The 18791-nt window shown below is 39.5% G+C and overlaps 1 protein-coding gene across 1 annotated transcript in view; it reads right to left on the bottom strand.

Moving 5' to 3' along the window:
* The window catches only part of ADGRV1 (adhesion G protein-coupled receptor V1), a 576045-nt gene that overhangs the window by 486550 nt on the left and 70704 nt on the right, over positions 1-18791 (bottom strand). Inside the window, exons 11-12 of the mRNA XM_040342090.1 lie at positions 12831-13007; positions 9785-10008 (exon numbers count right to left, since the gene is read on the bottom strand). Of these exons, the coding sequence (XP_040198024.1) occupies positions 9785-10008; positions 12831-13007 (401 nt within the window). The remainder of the gene's footprint in view (positions 1-9784; positions 10009-12830; positions 13008-18791) is intronic.

The following is an 18791-nucleotide window of genomic DNA, read 5'->3' as shown; positions in this document are numbered from 1 at the left end:
TGGTGGGAAGTCCACCCAAAAGTGACAGAAACAGCAAGTCCTAACACTTACCCACTCTACTAATAACATACTGTACATGTTTTTTATGTGTGCCCTCAATGGAAATACTTTTCCTAATTCCTGGACTTAGTGACATAGATCCTACACTTCCCTAGTTTTTGCTAGAGTTGGGACTGGAAGAAATCACATTATTTATTGTACTCATTTATACACTTACGACCTGTTTTTGCAGCACTTTAGAGCATATTTTACCATTTGCTTCAGCTCTTGTCCGTTACTGGGCCTAAAAAGTGTATCATTACACACATTAGGCCTACTGTGGATGGAAGCTGTTTAAACTACTAGTTTGTTTTTGAATTGTGGAAAGAGCATGGAGCAACTAAAATGAACCCATGCAAATTTGAGATATGTAACATTTTGAGTGTGATAGCAGAACTATCTCAGACTAGCCTTTCAAACAAACACACATTTCTAATATATATATATATTTTTTCCACCTCAGAGAACTCTATCAAGAGACTTATTCAGTTTTGCATTCATTTGCTGTCTCAATCATGGTTCACATCATTGTGGTATATATTCTTAATTTTTCTCTTTTTTTTTTCCTTTCCTTATTGTTTCTTATTTCTTTTTTTTTATTTATTTATTTATTTTTACCTCCACTACTTGTCTTTTGAGTATCCAGTACCCAACTTGTCAAAAAGGGAGTATAATTACCTCTGTGTCTCCATGGAGATTAATTCCCACCCCCCCACCTCCCGCTCCCCCCTCCCCTTCCCAACCCATCCCTCCTCTCCCCACCTCTCTCACTTAGCTGTCCAACTTTCCAGCTTTCCGGCTTTCCAACTTCTCTATCCCTCCGAAACGTTACCTCATACAATTATATTATATAGCATTAGCATTAGGCGCCCATCACGTCTGCATATCCCATCGTATGCTTATACCCTTTCCAGTCCTTCCACTTCTCTTCAAACTCCTCCCATTTCTCAACATCCCTAAATCTTAGATATTCCAAATGATAGATTTCATCTACTTTATTACACCACCCTCTCAATGGTGGACTCTCCAGTTCTTGCCAATTACGGGATATTTGGTTCTTTGCTGCGTTCAGAAGTTGTGGAGTTAATGTCTTCAGGTACTGTTTAGTTGGGATTCGGGACCCGTGTAATTACACATTTCTAATATATTACCCCTACAGAACGTATATGTTTCACAAACAGATCTCCTCTGGATCTGTTGAATAGAGCACCAAAGGTATGCAAACCATGGTAGCCAACTACAACTCACCATTACAGTCAACTCACATTACAGAAAGATATTTCATCTTGTTTATATAGATTTATGTATTGTGCGTCGTTTTGACTTACTGAACAATATACAGTATATCACCATAAACAGAGCATGCAGGTAAGTGAGTAGACTGCTTGACATGCAAAGGGGTGAATTTCATCTTCATGCATAAGTATTGTCCATCAGAAGTTGATACACAATGAAAATAGAATGAGGCATAGTCATTCTTCACTCATTTCACACAGGTTGTTACACTTACCCAATGTAAACCACAAATCTTTCTGTTTCTACCCTGGCAAAACAGGAAAGGAGTCGGGAGGAAAAGTAAGGGACTGAGGAAACATTCTGCCAAAACCTCAATAAACAGGCTAAGAAGAGTAAAAAGACACTTTTATTCTTTCAGCACACATAACACTGCTGACTTTATGGGAGCCCTATTTGTTGGGTGCTGCCCTGTTTACAAAGCCTTTAAAGAGAAATGTCAGTCCTCTCTAATGAGGGATGACCCCTCGACCAAACAGTATGTCAGGATCCATTTATAACATCTCCTGCTAGCCCTCTTCCTGTATTTCTGCTGCCAAGCTTCAATCTGTGGCTGCTGAGCAAATTCTGTACCGCTTTACTTGAAGCCAGACCAAGCACTGCTTCTTTACTTTTATCTTTGAATGTGTGAAAAGGTCTATTCTGTTTGTAGCCACCATACAGTATGTGATCACCAATCAAAACAAAACATTGAGTACTTATTAATATAAAGAGATATTTATTTTAAACAGCACCACCCAAATATTTTTTGTCTGCACCCACATTACTTTAAAGTATAAAGAAAAAACTTTGTTTCATTGAAAAGGAAAAATGGTTTAAACAGGCAAGGGTTAAAACCTGTGTTTTTTTTTTATTTGTTTGCTATCTCAGCTCTGCTGAAAATATTTTCATTCAGCTACTCTCTGATAGACAAAATGGAAAGTAACAGAAAATCTCTGAAGGATTCTCACTTATACATTTGTCCCTATTTTAATATTTTCTTCTATTCCTGTTCTGGGGACAACCAGGGACAAACACAGGTTTGAACCAAACTTTGCTTGTTCAAGCATTTGTCTGAATGCAGGACTTTCAGCCTATTCGCAGGAGCCAAAAAAAGCCTGAGCATGCAGCCTGGCACACCAGGAAAGGTGAAAGATTAATATATAACCCCCCTCCTGAACAAAACCAGGCCACATGATGAGAGGGAACCTTACCCAACATTAGACATGGGCCGAATATCCCTCTGTTCGGTTCGCAGCAGAACTCCCAAACAGGGGAAAAGTTCTAACCAGGACAGTGAACCCCATTAAAGTCTATAGGAGTCGAACAGAAAAAATCTAAAGTGCCCATTTTGAAGGCTTATATGCAAGTAATTGGCAATAAAAAAAGTATGGGGGTCTGGGTACTGCCCTGGGGGACATGTTTTAATGCAAATTCTTTTTTTAAACGATTGTTTCTTCAGGAGCATTGATTTTAAAGTGCAGCAATAAAATTAAAAAAATCCTTTAAATATAGTGCCTGGGGGTCCCCTTAGTGTGCCTGTAAGTGGTGCATTTGTAGCATATATATAACATGATGCAGTAAAAAAAAAAAATTTAAGAAAAAAAAATGTGAGTCAAATCTTATTTAAAATGACTCATGGTTACAATTGCCGTACCTGGCTATTGAAAATATAAAGACATATATACTTTGCTTTAAACCTTCGGGTGCTTGCCCGCCACGGTCTCCGTGATCATGCCCGCGAGATCCGTGGACTCGATGCCCGTCGGTGTCCCGCTATTGGGTCACAGAACGGCAGAACAGAGGATACCTTTGTAAACAAGGCATCTCCCTGTTCTGCCTGGTGACATGTCACTGATCGTCTGCTCCCTCTCACTGGGAGCAGCGATCAGTGATGTGTCACACGTAGCCCTGCCCCTAACAGTTAGAATCACTCCCTAGGACAACTCCTTCCTGCCCCCTAGTGGTTAACCCCTTCCCTGCCAGTCACATTTATACAGTATTTGTATAGCACTGATCGCTGTATAAATGTGAATGGTCCCAAAATAGTGTCAAAAGTATCCGATATGTCCGTCATAATGTCGCAGTCATGAAAAAAATCTCAGATCGCCGCCATAACAAGTAACAAAAAAATAATAATAAAATTGCCATAAACCTACCCCCTATTTTGTATTCACTATAACTTTTGCGCAAACCAATCAATATACGTGTATTGCAATTTTTTTACAAAAAATATGTAGAAGAATATGTATCGGCCTAAACTGAGAAAAAAATGAGCTTTTTTTTAAAAAAAGTTGGATATTTACTGTATATTATAGCAAAATGTACAAAATATTGCTTTTTTTTTCAAAATTGCCATTTATTTTTGTTTGCACTAAATAAAAACAGCAGAGGCGATCAAATACCACCAAAAGAAAGCTCTATTTCTGGGAAAAAAAGGACGACAATTTTGTTTGAGAGCCACGTCGCACGACTGTGCAATTGTCAGTTAAAGCGACGAAGTGCCGAATCGCAAAAAGTTCTCTGGTCTTTGGCCAGTCAAATGGTCCAGGGCTGAAGTGGTTAAGGTATTTAAAAAATGTTTTACTATGCAAAGTTACTATGCAAAGTTAAAACAACAAGAGTGCAAGATTTAATAGATGGAAAGATGAAAAAATGACTGTCCTGCCCTTACAACCCCTTTAAAGTGTAACTAATAGAAAATGTTGCTAGTTTTGGATAGAGTGGAGATAGATTGGAACTCCTGTTAATTTGTATTGCTGTCTGTGTCCCTGTTAGAAAGTTTACCCTCTATGTTTGTCCTGTTTACCATTATCATTGAAATTGAAAATAGAAGAAAATCCCAAATTTTGGGTTGACACCAAAACAGTAATAGAGAGGATATCTTACAATGGGGACAGCGCAAAAAGCCAACAGGGGTTATAACCCTTTTCTATCTAAAATGGGGTAAATAAATGTGTTTAACCCTAAGTTACACATTAACTGTGACAACACACCTATGCAGACAATAGCTGACATGGTGTAAGTATGACCAAACATACAAATCAAGGGAACAGCAGGAAAGAGGGCTAATCTACCAATGATTTCAAACTGTAATACATAGGACACTGAAGATATGCTTGGGAGCCTTTTTCCCAATTGAAAAAAGGCATTTTCACCAAGCTAATGTCCTACTTAATTGTGCAACTATCAATAAAAAGCCAGTAAATACAACTGAGACAAAGGAATGATCAATATGTCATCTTATTCCCCAAGCTAAGTAATCAAGTGAAGGAATAACAATCCTCCAGAACCAGGGCAGGACTTAGGGTGGTGGGGGCCCCTGGGCTTGAGTGTTGAAGGGGCCTCCTGGAGCCGAGAATTGGGGGGGATCGAAGTTGTTGAGCGGGGGGGGGGGAATTGAAGTTGTTGAGCGGGGGGAGCGCATTAAAGTATTTTGCAGTTGTTGAGGGGGGGTGAGTGCCTCTCACCTGTGCCAACAGCCGGGGCCACAGACTGTCATTAGCCCGGCTGTCGGCTTTCTTCCCTTCAGCAGCCACAGTCCTCCACACACCACTCCGGTTCCTCCTGCTTCCGTGCTGCCTCCTCTTGCAGTGCGGGAAAATCCCTTTTGCGGGACTGCGGGAAGAAGCTGTCTGTGCGGGAAAGTCCCACAGAATCCGTGCGTGTTGGGAGGTATGCGCAGGGCCGCCATCAGGAATTTTGGGGCCCCTTGCACAGCTTAAGGCATGGGCCCCCTGAAGCAGAGAACCTAGGGGGGGTGGGGGTGCTGCCGCCTGAAATTGAGAAGCGTGGGGGCTGCCGCAAATTGAGAAGCGGGGGGGCCTTTACAAAAAAAAGAAGAAATAAAGAAGAAAACAAATATATATAAATATATGTAGCCACCCGGGGCCCTGGGGACCTCTGGGCCTTTTAATAAAAAGAAAAAATAAACCTCTGGGCCCTTTAATAATAAAAAAAAAAACATTTATAAAAAATACATAAAAAAAGGGAGGTTGCCAAACCCGGGGGCCCTGGGGACCTCTGGGCCCCTGGGAACCTCTGGGCCTTTTAATAAAAAATAAAAAAATAAACAAAAATAAAAAAATAAACATTTATAAAAAAAGGGTTGGTTGCCACATGGGGCCCTGGGGACCTCTGAGCCCTTTAATAAAAAAATATATATATATATAAAAAAAAATGTATTTTTTTTATAAAAAAATAAAAAAGGTGGGTTGCCATCCGGGGGCCCTGGAGACCCCTGGGTCCTTTAATAATAATAATAAAATATATATATATATATATATATATATATATATATATATATATATATACATATATACATATATATATATATTATATATATAAAAATAAAAAATACATAAAAAAAACATTTTTTTACAAAAAATAAATAAAAAAAGGGGGGTTGCCGTCCGGGGCCCTGGAGACCCCTGGGCCCTTTAATAATAAAAATATATATATATATATATATATATATATATATATATATATATATATATATATATATTATATATATAAAAATAAAAAATATATAAAAAAAAAACATTTTTTTACAAAAAATAAATAAAAAAAAGGGGGGTTGCCGTCCGGGGCCCTGGGGGCCTCCGGGCCCCTGGGGACCTCCGGACCCCTAAAAAAAAAAAAAAAAAAAAAAAAAATTTTTTTTTTTTTAAAGGGGGCCCCCTATTGGGTGGGGCCCCTGGGCTTGAGCCCAGTCAAGGCCAATGGTAAGTCCGGCCCTGTCCAGAACTGTAATCTTATAGATTACAGTACTGTATGTAAAAAAAACACCCCCCCCTTGTCCCTAGTGGTCTGCCCAGTGCCCTACATGTTCTTTTATATAATAAAAACTGTTCTTTCTGCCTGCAAACTGTAGATTGTCCATAGAAACCAAAAGTGTCCCTTTATGTCAAAAATGGTTTTAGAGCAGCTAGAAAACAGCGATAATAAATTATAATCACTTGCAGAATTGTGCGATAGCGATTTGTGGGGAAATTAGTCATAAAAAAATAAAAGTAATCACAGCGACAATTCTGCAACTGAGCAAATTTCAGTGATTTTGAGTTGATTACATTATTGAATAATTTTAATTTTAATTATATTATTATTTGTTATAATTATTATTTATTATATTATAATTTATAATTTTGTTTTTTTTTTAAAAATCATACCCGGGATGCCTACTAGACTCTTGTTTGGACAGGTTTAAGTGAGTTATTCCTAAGAATTGCAGGCCTACAGTATAAAACGCCAAATTTCCTTGCAAATAATGGTTCCGCTTTCAGCACCTTTTCTTTTAAATAATCATACCGCTAGGGAGGTTAAGAGTTATGGACTCCAGAGAGAGAGATATAATGTTGCCCCTGTTCAAATCATTGGTAAGACCTCATCTGGAATATGCAGTTCAGCTTTGGGCACAAGTCCTCAAAAAGGATATTTGGGAACTGGATAAAGTGCAGAGAAGGGCAACCAAACTGATAAGAGGCATAGAGAAGCTCAGCTATGAGGAAAGACTAGAGGAACTAAATTTATTCACTCTTGAGAAGAAAAGATCAACATGTACAAATATATAAGGGGTCCATATAGTAAATTGGTGTTGAGTTATTCACTTTACGGTCAACGCAAAGGACAAGGGGGCACTCTTTACGTCTAGAGGAAAAGAGATTTCTCCAAATACCGAAAGGTTTCTTCACAGTAAGAGCTGTGAAAATGTGGAATATTTTCCCTGCAGAGGTAGTTCTGGCCAGCTCAGTAGATTGTTTTAAAAAAGACCTGGATTCTTTCCTAAATGTACATAATATAACTGGGTACTAACATTTATAAGTTGATCTGGGGAAAATCTGATTGCCTCTTGGGGGATCAGGAAGGAATTTTTTCCCCTGCTGTAGCAAAATGGATCATGCTCTGCTGTTTTTTTTTTGCCTTCCTCTGGATCAACTGTGGGTATAGAATTGGGTATATGGAATTGTGTGATATTATATATATATATTATTTTTTTATGGTCGAACTGTGTCTTGTGTCCTTTTTCAACCTGACTAACTATGTAACTATGGGCCAGATTCACGTACAACGGGCGCAATTTTACGTAACCGGTTTACTTTACACCGCCGCAATTTTTCCGATTTAGTGCCCGATCCACAAAGCACTTACCTGGAAATTTGCGGCGGTGTATCGTAAACAGGTCCGGCGCAAGGCGGTCCAATTCAAATGGGGTGGGTACCATTTAAATTAGGCGCGCTCCCGCGCCGGACGTACTGTGCATGCTCCCGTCGCAAATTTCCCGACGTGCTATGCACGAAATTACGACGCGCCAACGTTTTGTGAATCGTGACGTGAAAAAAGATTTACGCTGGGAAAAATAAAAGATTTTAAAAAAATTCAAAAGCGACACAGGAAAGACAGGCATACTTTAACATGGTGGAGTACTTTTACACCATGTTAAAGGTGCCCTATCTTTGCGACAGAAATCTAACACTCGCGACGACGTAACGACGGGAAAAATCTTCGTGGATCGCCGTAACTCCTAATTTGCATACCCGACGCTGGTTTACGACGCAAACTCCCCCCAGCGGTGGCCGCGGTACTGCATCCTCAGATCCGACAGTCTAAGTCCATTACACCTGTCGGATCTTCTGCCTATCTATGCGTAACTGATTCTATGAATCAGTCGCATAGTTAGAAACAGAGATACGACGGTGTATCAGGAGATACGCCGTCGTATCTCTTTTGTGAATCTGGCCCTATGTTTCTACATATACATAGATTGGTAGTTATATGCAAAAAAGCTGATAGGTATGTTCTAAGTGGTATTTGGTCACATCCCAGGTAGCCATTGGGGCGGATTTAATAGAACTGGTGCACACAGAATCTGGTGCAGCTGTGCATAGTAACCAATCAGCTTCTAACTTTAGCTTGTTCTATTAAGCGTTGACAATAAAAACTAGAAGCTGATTGGTTACTATGCATAGCTGCACCAGATTCTGTTTGCACCAGCTTTAGTAAATTTCATATATTGCGTTTAACCTCCTGAGCGGTGTTCCCGAGTCTGACTCGGGGTGAGATTTTTGGGCTAAAATCGGTAACCCCGAGTCAGACGGGCTTGCCTCGCTGGATGTACAGGGAGTGTTTACTTACCTTGTCCCTGGATCCAGCGATGCCACCGCGCTGTGTGAGCGAGCGGGACCTCGCTCGATTCACACAGCGTCCTCCTGTGCCGCCGATCTCCGTTCCCTGCGACGTTACGACGCACGGGGACGGAGAACGGCGCCAAATTCAAAAACGTAAACAAACACATTACATACAGTATACTGTAATCTTATAGATTACAGTACTGTATGTAAAAAAAACACACACCCCCTTGTCCCTAGTGGTCTGCCCAGTGTCTTGCATGTCATTTTATATAATAAAAAACGTTTTTTCTCCCTGCAAACTGTAGATTGTCCATAGCAACCAAAAGTGTCCCTTTATGTCAAAAATAGTTTTAGATAAGCTAGAAAACAGCGATAATAAATTATAATCACTTGCAGAATTGTGCGATAGCGATTTGTGGGGAAATTCGTCATAAAAAAAAAAAATAATGACGACAATTCTGCAACTGAGCAAATTTCAGTGATTTTGATTTGATTACATTATTGAATAATTTTTATTATAATTATATTATTATTTGTTATAATTATTTATAATTATTTATTATATTATAATTTATAATTTTGTTTTTAAAAAAATGTCATACCCGGGATGCCTATTAGAATCTTGTTTGGTCAGATTTAAGTGAGTTATTTCTAAAAATTACAGGCCTACAATATAAAACGCCAAATTTCCTTGCAAATAATGGTACCGCTTTCAGCATGTTTTTTCTGAAAGAATCATACCGCCAGGGAGGTTAAGAGTGTGGTGATTGCCTAGCTTTTGTGATCCTTTTTCTACTTTTGTAATTTGAAATAAATCCTTGTTGCCTCATAATTACTTGCTAGTTCATAGATTTTACTGTTAGACTTCAGAATTGTGTGTAATATATACTCTCCACCCTTTAAAAACTCGTATTGCAAAACGCTTGTTAACCGCGTTACTCGCAATATGAGGTTTCACTGTATTTTAGTCAACTAAAATCTCCAGTACATTATAGTCGACTAAAATTGTTTAGTTAAATTGTAATGCATTATTTAAGCATTTCTCTAGAATTGCCAAACTCATTGTATACTCCTGGAGTAAAAATCTAATAACATATTATTATTTATGGTATTAAGGTTTAAACATGCACTACAGATACAGATTTAGCTGTTGTGATATATAACGTCTTTATAAATAAAACCAAGTTTCATAAACAAACAAAAATATTGCTTTTTGACAAACAGACTTTAAAATGTAAAAAAAAAACACAGAGGGCCAGATTCACAAAGAGATACGCTGGTTAACGCTAATCAATTTCAATGACACATTTACTAATTGTATTAAAGTTAATAAAAAAACATACCTGTCCAAAGATATGATGACAGTTTCATTAAGTTCAGGTATGTCATCAGCTTTAATTGTGATATTTATTACTGTGTCACTTTGTCCAGAAAGGAAGATCACAGAACCATTGAAAGGACTTAAGTCACCAAACGTGATGTCATTTGCATTGGGGCCAGAGGGCTTCAGACTCCAGTAGACAACTGCATCTTCTCCCGTTCCATCCCGATGAAGAGCTATTGACACCTGGAAGGAACATGGGTACATAAGTAATAAGGACTGAAAAGGAAAATGGGAGAGCACATATTGAAGTATTAAATTGTATTTAAAACCAATGTTTGTTTTAGCTTTAGCTACAGCAAAGAATGGTTAAGCTCTCTTTTTTGCTATCTATGTTCTGTTGAAAAGATTTTAGCACTTGTAGAAAAGATGGTTGTCATTGGAACAGGTGTCCCAACTGGAATATTTCCCCTCTATTTTTGTCTGGTGACAACTGTGAAAGTTTGTATCTCCTTTCCCTTTCTGCTCTGGTGATGATGGTCACCCGGACAAATACGAAGGGTGAATCTCATCTCCACTCACTAGCCAGAACATTTGTAATGCTTCAGGCAGAGTTACTATAATGGGTGGTGAGGATCACAGCTTCGAATGTCTAGGGATATGGTATTCTTAACAGTTAACTTTAATTTGGCAGAGATCAAGTAGGAAGACTCAGATAATTTGGGTATGTAAGTGGTTTTATTTAGTCTGGTAATACACAGCCACAATGTGGAGCATCAGGGTTAACTTAAGTTTAGTAGCAGTACACAGAAATACAGTTTATCGTGAACGTAGGGATAGTTGCTGTGAGTGGTCTTCTGTTGTTAGTGCCACCCAGTGGCTTCTGGAGAGATATACTGGTCAGCTCTGAGTAGTGGTGTAGGTAGGAGATTCTGCCTGTAGAGTAGGCTGACTGAGGATAGGGCAGTGGAGAGCCTCTGACTACCAGCAGCCCAAAAGCTGGAATTTGGAGGGGTTCTATCCAGCCCAATAGTTGGTAGTTGGAGGGGCTCTATCCGGCCCAAAAAGGAGATGGCAGTGGGGGCTCTGTCCGGCCCAATAGAGAGAACGAAGTTGGGGCTCTATCCCGCCCAATAGTGAAGGAAGGCAGCCATCAGCTACCGGAGCTATTTGCCTGGCATCAGTTTCCTAGCACGAACATCAAGCAATAGGCATTAACTGTTGAAATAGGGATATGAGGAGGAGCGAGGTGAGGTCGCTGTGACGTCATCACCCTGCGCCGGAGTTGGTGGAGATGTCGGAGCCCCGGTGGAGAGATGGGAATATTACAGGAGCCCCGGTGGAGAGATAGGACCACCCACCATAACATGACCACCCACTTAATATTGCAGAGAGCCGCCTTTTACCATCAAAACAACCCTGACTCATTGAGGCATGGATGCCACTAGACCTCTGAAGATACTGTATGCTGTAATATCTGGCACCAAGCCGTCAGTAGCAGATTCTTTTAACATTACATTCAGCCGAGTTGTCAGAATGACAATCAGCTGTTTTTTTTTTTTTCATTGCCGTACATACCGTATTTTCTCCGCCGCTTCAGGGTATGTAATCTGCGGGACTGGGCGTTCCAAATTAATTGACATCCTTCCGACCACGAGTTGCCGAAAGAAGCCGGACTGCGAGTCGGCTCTATACGGCGCCTGCACACCGACGTTCGGCTTCTTTCGGCAACTCGTGACGCGCTGTATGCGCCGATCGGAAGGATGTCAATCAATTAGGAACGCCCAGTGCCGCAGATTACATACCCAGACGCGGCGGTAAAAATACGGTATGTACGGCAATAAAATAAAAAAAACAGCCGATTGTCATTCTGACAACTCGGCTGAATGTAATGTTAAAATTTTTTTTTTTGGGTGAACCCCCGCTTTAAGTAAATCTATTGTTTTACCCTGCATGGGTGAAGTTTATGTTCACTTAAAGAAAAGCTTTAATGGTTTCGATTAATTGCATCCAAACTTTGTTAAATGTAGAAGTTGCTAAACTGATATTTTATATATTTTTATTGTATTATTTATAGTAATGTTTTTTTTCCTTTACAAATAAGCATTTTATTTTTATATGACACTGTTTTGCAGAGAATTTGGGGTTGTGTAAAGAAAGAGCACAGTAGTAACCTTTGAAGCTGTTTATATAACATTAAATAGCTATTGCTTTTTCTACTCTGTAAATTTGTGCTTTAGCTATTCAGTTCAGTAAAATGGCTTATTTCAGCAAGGCAGTGTAGATTAGCTTGGTAAACATGTATAAATAGACCGAGGGCTCCCCCTGCTGGCTAGAAATAGCAAATATGAAGTATTTTGAAGTTCTGAACATACTAAAGAAGATAAAAAAAACACTACATATTAATTTCAAGCAAACAGATTTTTGAGGATTTAATGTTTAAAGAGATGGCGAGTTTGTCTTGTATCAAAAAGTGGATAGGTTGGGTATATTTATTTTTAAAAAGGCACTTCAGAGGTTTAAAGGCCTGACATGCTTTTTGCCCTTACAACTGTGCAAGCAGCGGGGACAACACTTGCATTGACTTGTAGAATAAACATCTGACAATGACAAATTTAGCCACATTGTATGCACCTTTGTAAGCAAACAAGTAGGGATTGGCCTTTGGAAACAAGGCTGAAGAATGGCCGCCAAAAAAGAAATATGTTTATTTATCAATAATAATAGTATCAATATTAATTCTAGTTGAATGATATTTTTGTATTGAATTGCATTAACACATGGGGGGGGGGGGGGGGTGCACAAAACTGGTGCACACAGAATCTGGAGTTGTGCATAGTAACCAATCAGCTTCTAGGTTTTATTGTCAAAGTTTAATTGAACAAACTAAAGTTAGAAGCTGATTGGTTACTATGCACAGCTGCACCATATTCTGTGTGCACCAGTTTTAGTAAATCTCCCCCATAATGTTCAGTGGACATCTATATGAAGTTTGTGTGTATGCGTATGGTTCACAAAGAAATCTGCATACTAGGTTTCCATCCTCAAACATGTGAACATTTGCTTACCACTTCAGAAGAAACATTCTCAGGTTCTGACACAACGATTGGCCGATTAGTCATGAAACCAATTTCTCCATTAGCAATGTCTGAAGTAACCTTCAATGTCACATTCTGGAGAGGACCGAGTCTGGGACTTATGGGTGGCACTAAGGGGATGGGTCTCAGTAACTCGCAGGACTCAAGCTGAAATATAAAAATGCTTGTATTAGATACAAAATGTAGTAATTATCAAGTTCCACCTTTAAATACACGTTAACCTCCCTGGCGGTATGATTCTTTTAGAAAAAACATGCTGAAAGCGGTACCATTATTTGCAAGGAAATTTGGCGTTTTATATTGTAGGTCTGTCATTTTTAGAAATAACTCACTTAAATCTGACCAAACAAGCTTCTAATAGGCATCCCGGGTATGACATTTTTTTAAAAACAAAATTATAAATTATAATATAATAAATAATTATAAATAATTATAACAAATAATAATATAATTATAATAAAAATTATTCAATAATGTAATCAAATCAAAATCACTGAAATTTGCTCAGTTGCAGAATTGTTGCTGTCATTATTTTTTTTTTTTTAAGACGAATTTCCCCACAAATCGCTATCGCACAATTCTGCAAGTGATTATAATTTATTATACTGTTTTTTAGCTGATCTAAAACTATTTTTGACATAAAGGGACACTTTTGGTTGCTATGGACAATCTACAGTTTGCAGGGAGAAAGAAACGTTTTTATTATATAAAATGACATGCATGACACAGGACAGACCACTAGGGACAAGGGGGGTGTGTTTTTTTTACATACAGTACTGTAATCTATAAGATTACAGTATACTGTATGTATAGTGTTTGTTTACTTTTTTTAATTTGGCGCCGTTCTCCGTCCCCGTGCGTCGTAACGTCGCAGGGAACGGAGATCGGCGTCACACGGAGGCACTGTGTGAATCGAGCGAGGTCCCGCTCGCTCACACAGCGCGGTGGCATCGCTGGATGCAGGGACAAGGTAAGTAAAACTCCCTGTACATCCAGCGAGGCGAGCCCGAGTCTGACTCGGGGTTACCGATCCTAGCCCAAAAATCTCACCCCGAGTCAGACTCGGGAACACCGCCCAGGAGGTTAAGGCAGTGTTTCTGACAGACTTTAAAATTAACGGCAGTCTCGAGGCACCCCATTCTAAAATGTAAAAAAATTGTTCCAATAGCTGTACATAAAGCAGCAAAATCCACACACAGGACACCCAACATTAGAGGCGATTTATTCTTCCAAAGCAAATACATTTTTGCACATATTTCCAATATTTCTCAATTTCTCTACATCAGTAAGCTAATGTCACCCCAGTGCTGAGCGAGAGGGGCATAGAGTGTCTAGAAAGCCATAATGGCGCATAATGAGAACCCATGGCTTTGTGCTAAAAGGCAGGCTTGATCCACCTGCTGGCTTGTATATAATTTTTGATACATTTTCAGGCATTTTGCAAAGGCACCCCTAAAGAAACCTCACGGCACTTAAAGGCTGCTTTATTGATAGAAGTGGCATGTTTACCCTCAACTAACATTTTATTTCCTTAGTAAAAGACATTAACACACCTTCAAACACAACACATTACGTCACATTTTTATACCCAATTATTATTTAGTAAATTTATAATATACATACCAAACATTTTTACACCCAGTGAATGCCAACATTCCAAATAGTCAAGAGCGTAAATACAAAAATTATTTTGGATGTGATTTTAAAGGCAATATTTAGTAAATTTAACAGAAACAAAAAATAAACATGAAATGTAGCAAAGGCAAAACTTTGTTGGTACTCTGCAAGAAGATACTTGTAACAAGATCACAGACTCCCAAAAAGTTATCTTAACCAGTCTTCAAATATTGTTTTAAGAAATTGTCCTACTTTTCCTTGGTTTATGATTCTAGTTTAGAAATATTCTTAGGTTTTGTTTGCATATATGTGGGCGTGGTCATCAGGGCCTGTGCACGCATGGGTACCATTCATGCCGAGTGTGCTCATCAATGCCAGGGACCAGACCGAGACTGCGGTTATGTGAACAATCTAACATTAAAGCAGTTTCCTGACTTGGAGATGCACTGTGTGCAGTAATAACGTGCAGAGTTTCTCTGAAACATGACTTGTCCCATGTCACTACACACTGCAACTTGTGCAATGTTTGCATTAGGAGGAACGTACTGAGCCTGCGCCCAGTCCACCAGTTCAGTGTACCTCCGTTGCCTCACTCCCAGTAACAGAATGGGGTCCTGCCAAGAATATAGTCCCCATGTGTGCTCTCGATTAACTCTTCCCTTCCCGTATCTCGCAATCAGTCTATAGATTCCTGTAATAGGGATTTTGATACCAACTGCTAGAGAGGGACCCATAACATCGACCCCTTTGCTACCAGAGGACCTGTCACCTTGTACGGTACCACACTTAATGACTGGTTGCTTGCAGCTTGTTTTCTCACTTAGTTACCCATAGCAATTACACTCGTCTTCTCTGTGCCCTTCTGAATGAACCCTTTTTGTAACAGAGTAACTTCATACCCTGTAGTGTATTTACAGACCCCTGTTCTTTAGATATGCCAGTACCAACATGCACCCGTTTGAATAACTATAGACCAGGCTCATAGCAGTTAATGTAACTTTAGTGAACATGATGTGGCATACAGTTGAATTTGAACAACATCCTTTCCCTGATCCTAACTCTAATAATGTACTGGTGCAAGCATACTTCTGTGAGATGAGAGTGCATTATGACATTGTTCATGACTTGGATGTCCTTTGCACTTCCCGGTTTCTACAGCAGCCCCTTGACTGCACTCACAGGTGAGGCTGGAGCTCCTAGTCTCACCGCTGCCCACGTTACCACTCTCCGGACACTAGCTGTCCCTCTTTTTATAGCCTAGGTGGGCCGACTAGGACCAAAAGCCCAGGAACTGAGCTACAAACAATGAACCCCTTTCCCAGCCTGGGCTGGTTGCTGGATAACTAAACTATACACACTTTCAGCCTGCCTACATATGTGCTTCTTGTATGTTGTGTATAAAATCTTTATGCTGTTAAATTCATTCTAAATGCACTGTGGGAGATTAGCTTCCATAATTTGTTGGTTTAATTGGTAGAATCCTTTCTTTTTGCTACAAAGTGCTTTCTGTGGCTGGTACTGTACATAATTGTAAAAGAAAAAAAATCTATGCTCAAGCTACGTGTTCTTATATATTAATGTGTCTATTTTTTTCTGTTACCAAAAGTATCAAAAGTACTTTTGACGATTGTAGCCAACATTTAGCTTTGTAAGATGACAGCACTTGGTTGCGGAATGCTACTCACTTATGTAAGTATTGTATTGTATTGCATACTTCAGACATTAAACTTTGTGACGAGATCTCAGGTAAAGTTCACTAATAACCCTACCATAACTATATTTGTGAAAGTAATGCTGCACAGTTGACTGGTGCACCAATACTCTAAGATACTTTTACCTTTCTTGATCCTTGGTAACTATATATTGGTTTTGCTTTAAAAACCTGACCATTTTAATATAAGTTCTATCTGAGATTGTTCTTGCTCTTTGAGGTCTTGTCTAGACTTTATCAATTTACCATTGGCTGTCATTTCCTAATGACATTTTAGATATTTTTTTTGTGTAATTTGCAAGCAGAAGGCATTGAGGTCTTGTTATAGTCTTCTTTGTAAGTCAGTTATCTATATTTTTAGATCCTTATATTGCTGGTTAGAGAAGTTCATGGCTGCTGGCAGTAGACATGACATGTTGAAAGGTTTCAAGGGTCAGATAATTAGTAAGCTCTGCCTTCCCTGAAATCAGATTGGAGCCTGACAAGTCTATTAATTTGTAGTGTACAAAAAACATTAATGTATTAGCTAGAGGAGTGTCCAAATGGTGAAATATGGCATATTTTATATGTTTTATTTATTTTTTTAGTCCATTAAGATTAGAGTTGGGCGAGCAGTTCAAGCTAAGCAAAAGTTTGACCCGAACACCACCTGTTCGGCAGTTCAGCGAACACCCAAATTTGTGGGGTGCTGCACAGTGCATTATAATCCATGATTGGGCAAAGCTTTTCCCAATCAGGGCACAGCAAATAGCTGGTTGTTAAGGAGCCATCCAGGAAGCCAGCTGTGGCATCCTTAAAAACCGATGAGTCATCAGCTGTCAACAGGCTTACCCTCTGTCAGCTGAATGGAAAAAAAAAACATTGCCAGCGTTAAACAAATGTTAAAAGATTTTTAGGGGAGCCCCATGCCAAAACCCTTATCCGAGCATGCATTATCCTGCATTATCCATTATCCGAGGGGGGCCTCTTGAACCATACCAGGCCACATGCCCTTAACATGGGGGGTGCTTTGGGGCAGGAGGAGCTCAGCCTCCCCCACCCCAAAGCACCTTGTCCCCATGTTGATTGTACTTTGTATCCCATACTCATTCACATGGGGGGGGCTAGGATCTTCCAAATTCTGATAAGCCCCCTGCCTGCAAACCCACACAACTACAGCCCAGGGTTGTCAGGAAAAGACCCTTGCCCCCCCCCCATGTTGAGGGCATGTGGCCTGGTATGGTTCAGGAGGGGGGTGCTCGCGCATTTTCATTTAACATTTTTCTATTGCCGGCAATACAATACCATTGCTGGCAATAGAAAATGTTAATGTCATTTTCTCTGCAGCAGGTGCTTTACACGGTACAGATGTGCAGCTTTACAGTACCCCACAGGCACTACATTTAAAGGAATTTTTCATTTTCAATTTTTCACTTAAAAAAAATAATAATTTAATATACTTACCAGAAATGGCTGTTACTAGGCAGATCGTCCTAATCTGCCACTTCCTCTTCCACTGTGGTCTTCTCTCTTCTCCTTCTCGCGTTGCCTCCTGGGAATTGGGGAGCAGTGTCTTCTGGGACCTTGTGTGTGTCCCAGGAGACAGCCGCCCATTCACAAAGCACCGCGCAACTCGCGCATGCGCAGTAGGAAACGGTCAGTGAAGTCGCAAGGCTTCACTGCCTGTTTTGCTTAGTGAGGATGGCGGCACCGGGACTTCAAATGGGGACTTTTGATTTTTCAAGTTTGTGTTCCATAGATTTTAATAGGGTTTTACTGTTTGGAAATTCTGGTGCGAACCGAACCGGTGGGGGTATTCGGCCCAACTCCAATTAAGATCTAATAAATGCAGCAAATAACAGCTGCACATTAAAATCCACAGAAACAGGTCACATTTGTTTCCTGAAGATGAAGCGTTAACCTCTTTATAAAGATTGCACAGGGATTTACAATACAACACTATTAAACTGAAAGAGTCCATATACAACAGAAATTTACTAAAAGAAAACAGGCTGTTCACTTTGCAAGGGAAGTTGTACGGTGCAAGAGATGTGGTGACATTTCACTTTGCAAAGAAAGCGAATCAGGTGCAAGGAAAAAAATAATTAAAAATATTTGCTTGCATATGAAGTCAGTAGAGTTTTAGTTGGGAAAAACCCCTTGCAAAGTGAAACTTCCCTTGCAAAGAGAACAGTCTATTTGCCTTTAGTAAATCAACCCCAGAGGGTCCACTGCACTCTGTAACATTCTTCAACCAGGTGAAGGTAAAACATTTAAAAGTAAAATGGCTCACTTACCAGAAGATTGTTCAGTATATTTTTATAAAAAGTGCAGGTTTAGTATATTAAAATTAAGATGATCCACTCATAATTTCACTTTAGCATTTCAAGGATTTTACCTTCAATTGAGTATTTTGGATATTACGGAATACATCCTTGGAATGAATAGTGGCTCATTCTATGCTGTTCTTTGTGTGCAGTGTACAATATATTGGATGTTTTTCTAAATCTCTTGTACTAAGCTGTGTAATACAACAAAAGTCTGGGTTTGCCTGTTAACACGTTGGCTGTTTTTTTCTCTGTACATTGATCTTTTGGCTCATTTGTCCAAGCAAGGGGCGGGCT

Source organism: Rana temporaria, chromosome 1 (genome assembly GCF_905171775.1).
Source record: "Rana temporaria chromosome 1, aRanTem1.1, whole genome shotgun sequence".
Lineage (NCBI taxonomy): Eukaryota > Metazoa > Chordata > Amphibia > Anura > Ranidae > Rana > Rana temporaria.
Note: the sequence above shows the minus strand (reverse complement) of the source record. Positions and strands in the feature narration are given on the sequence as shown.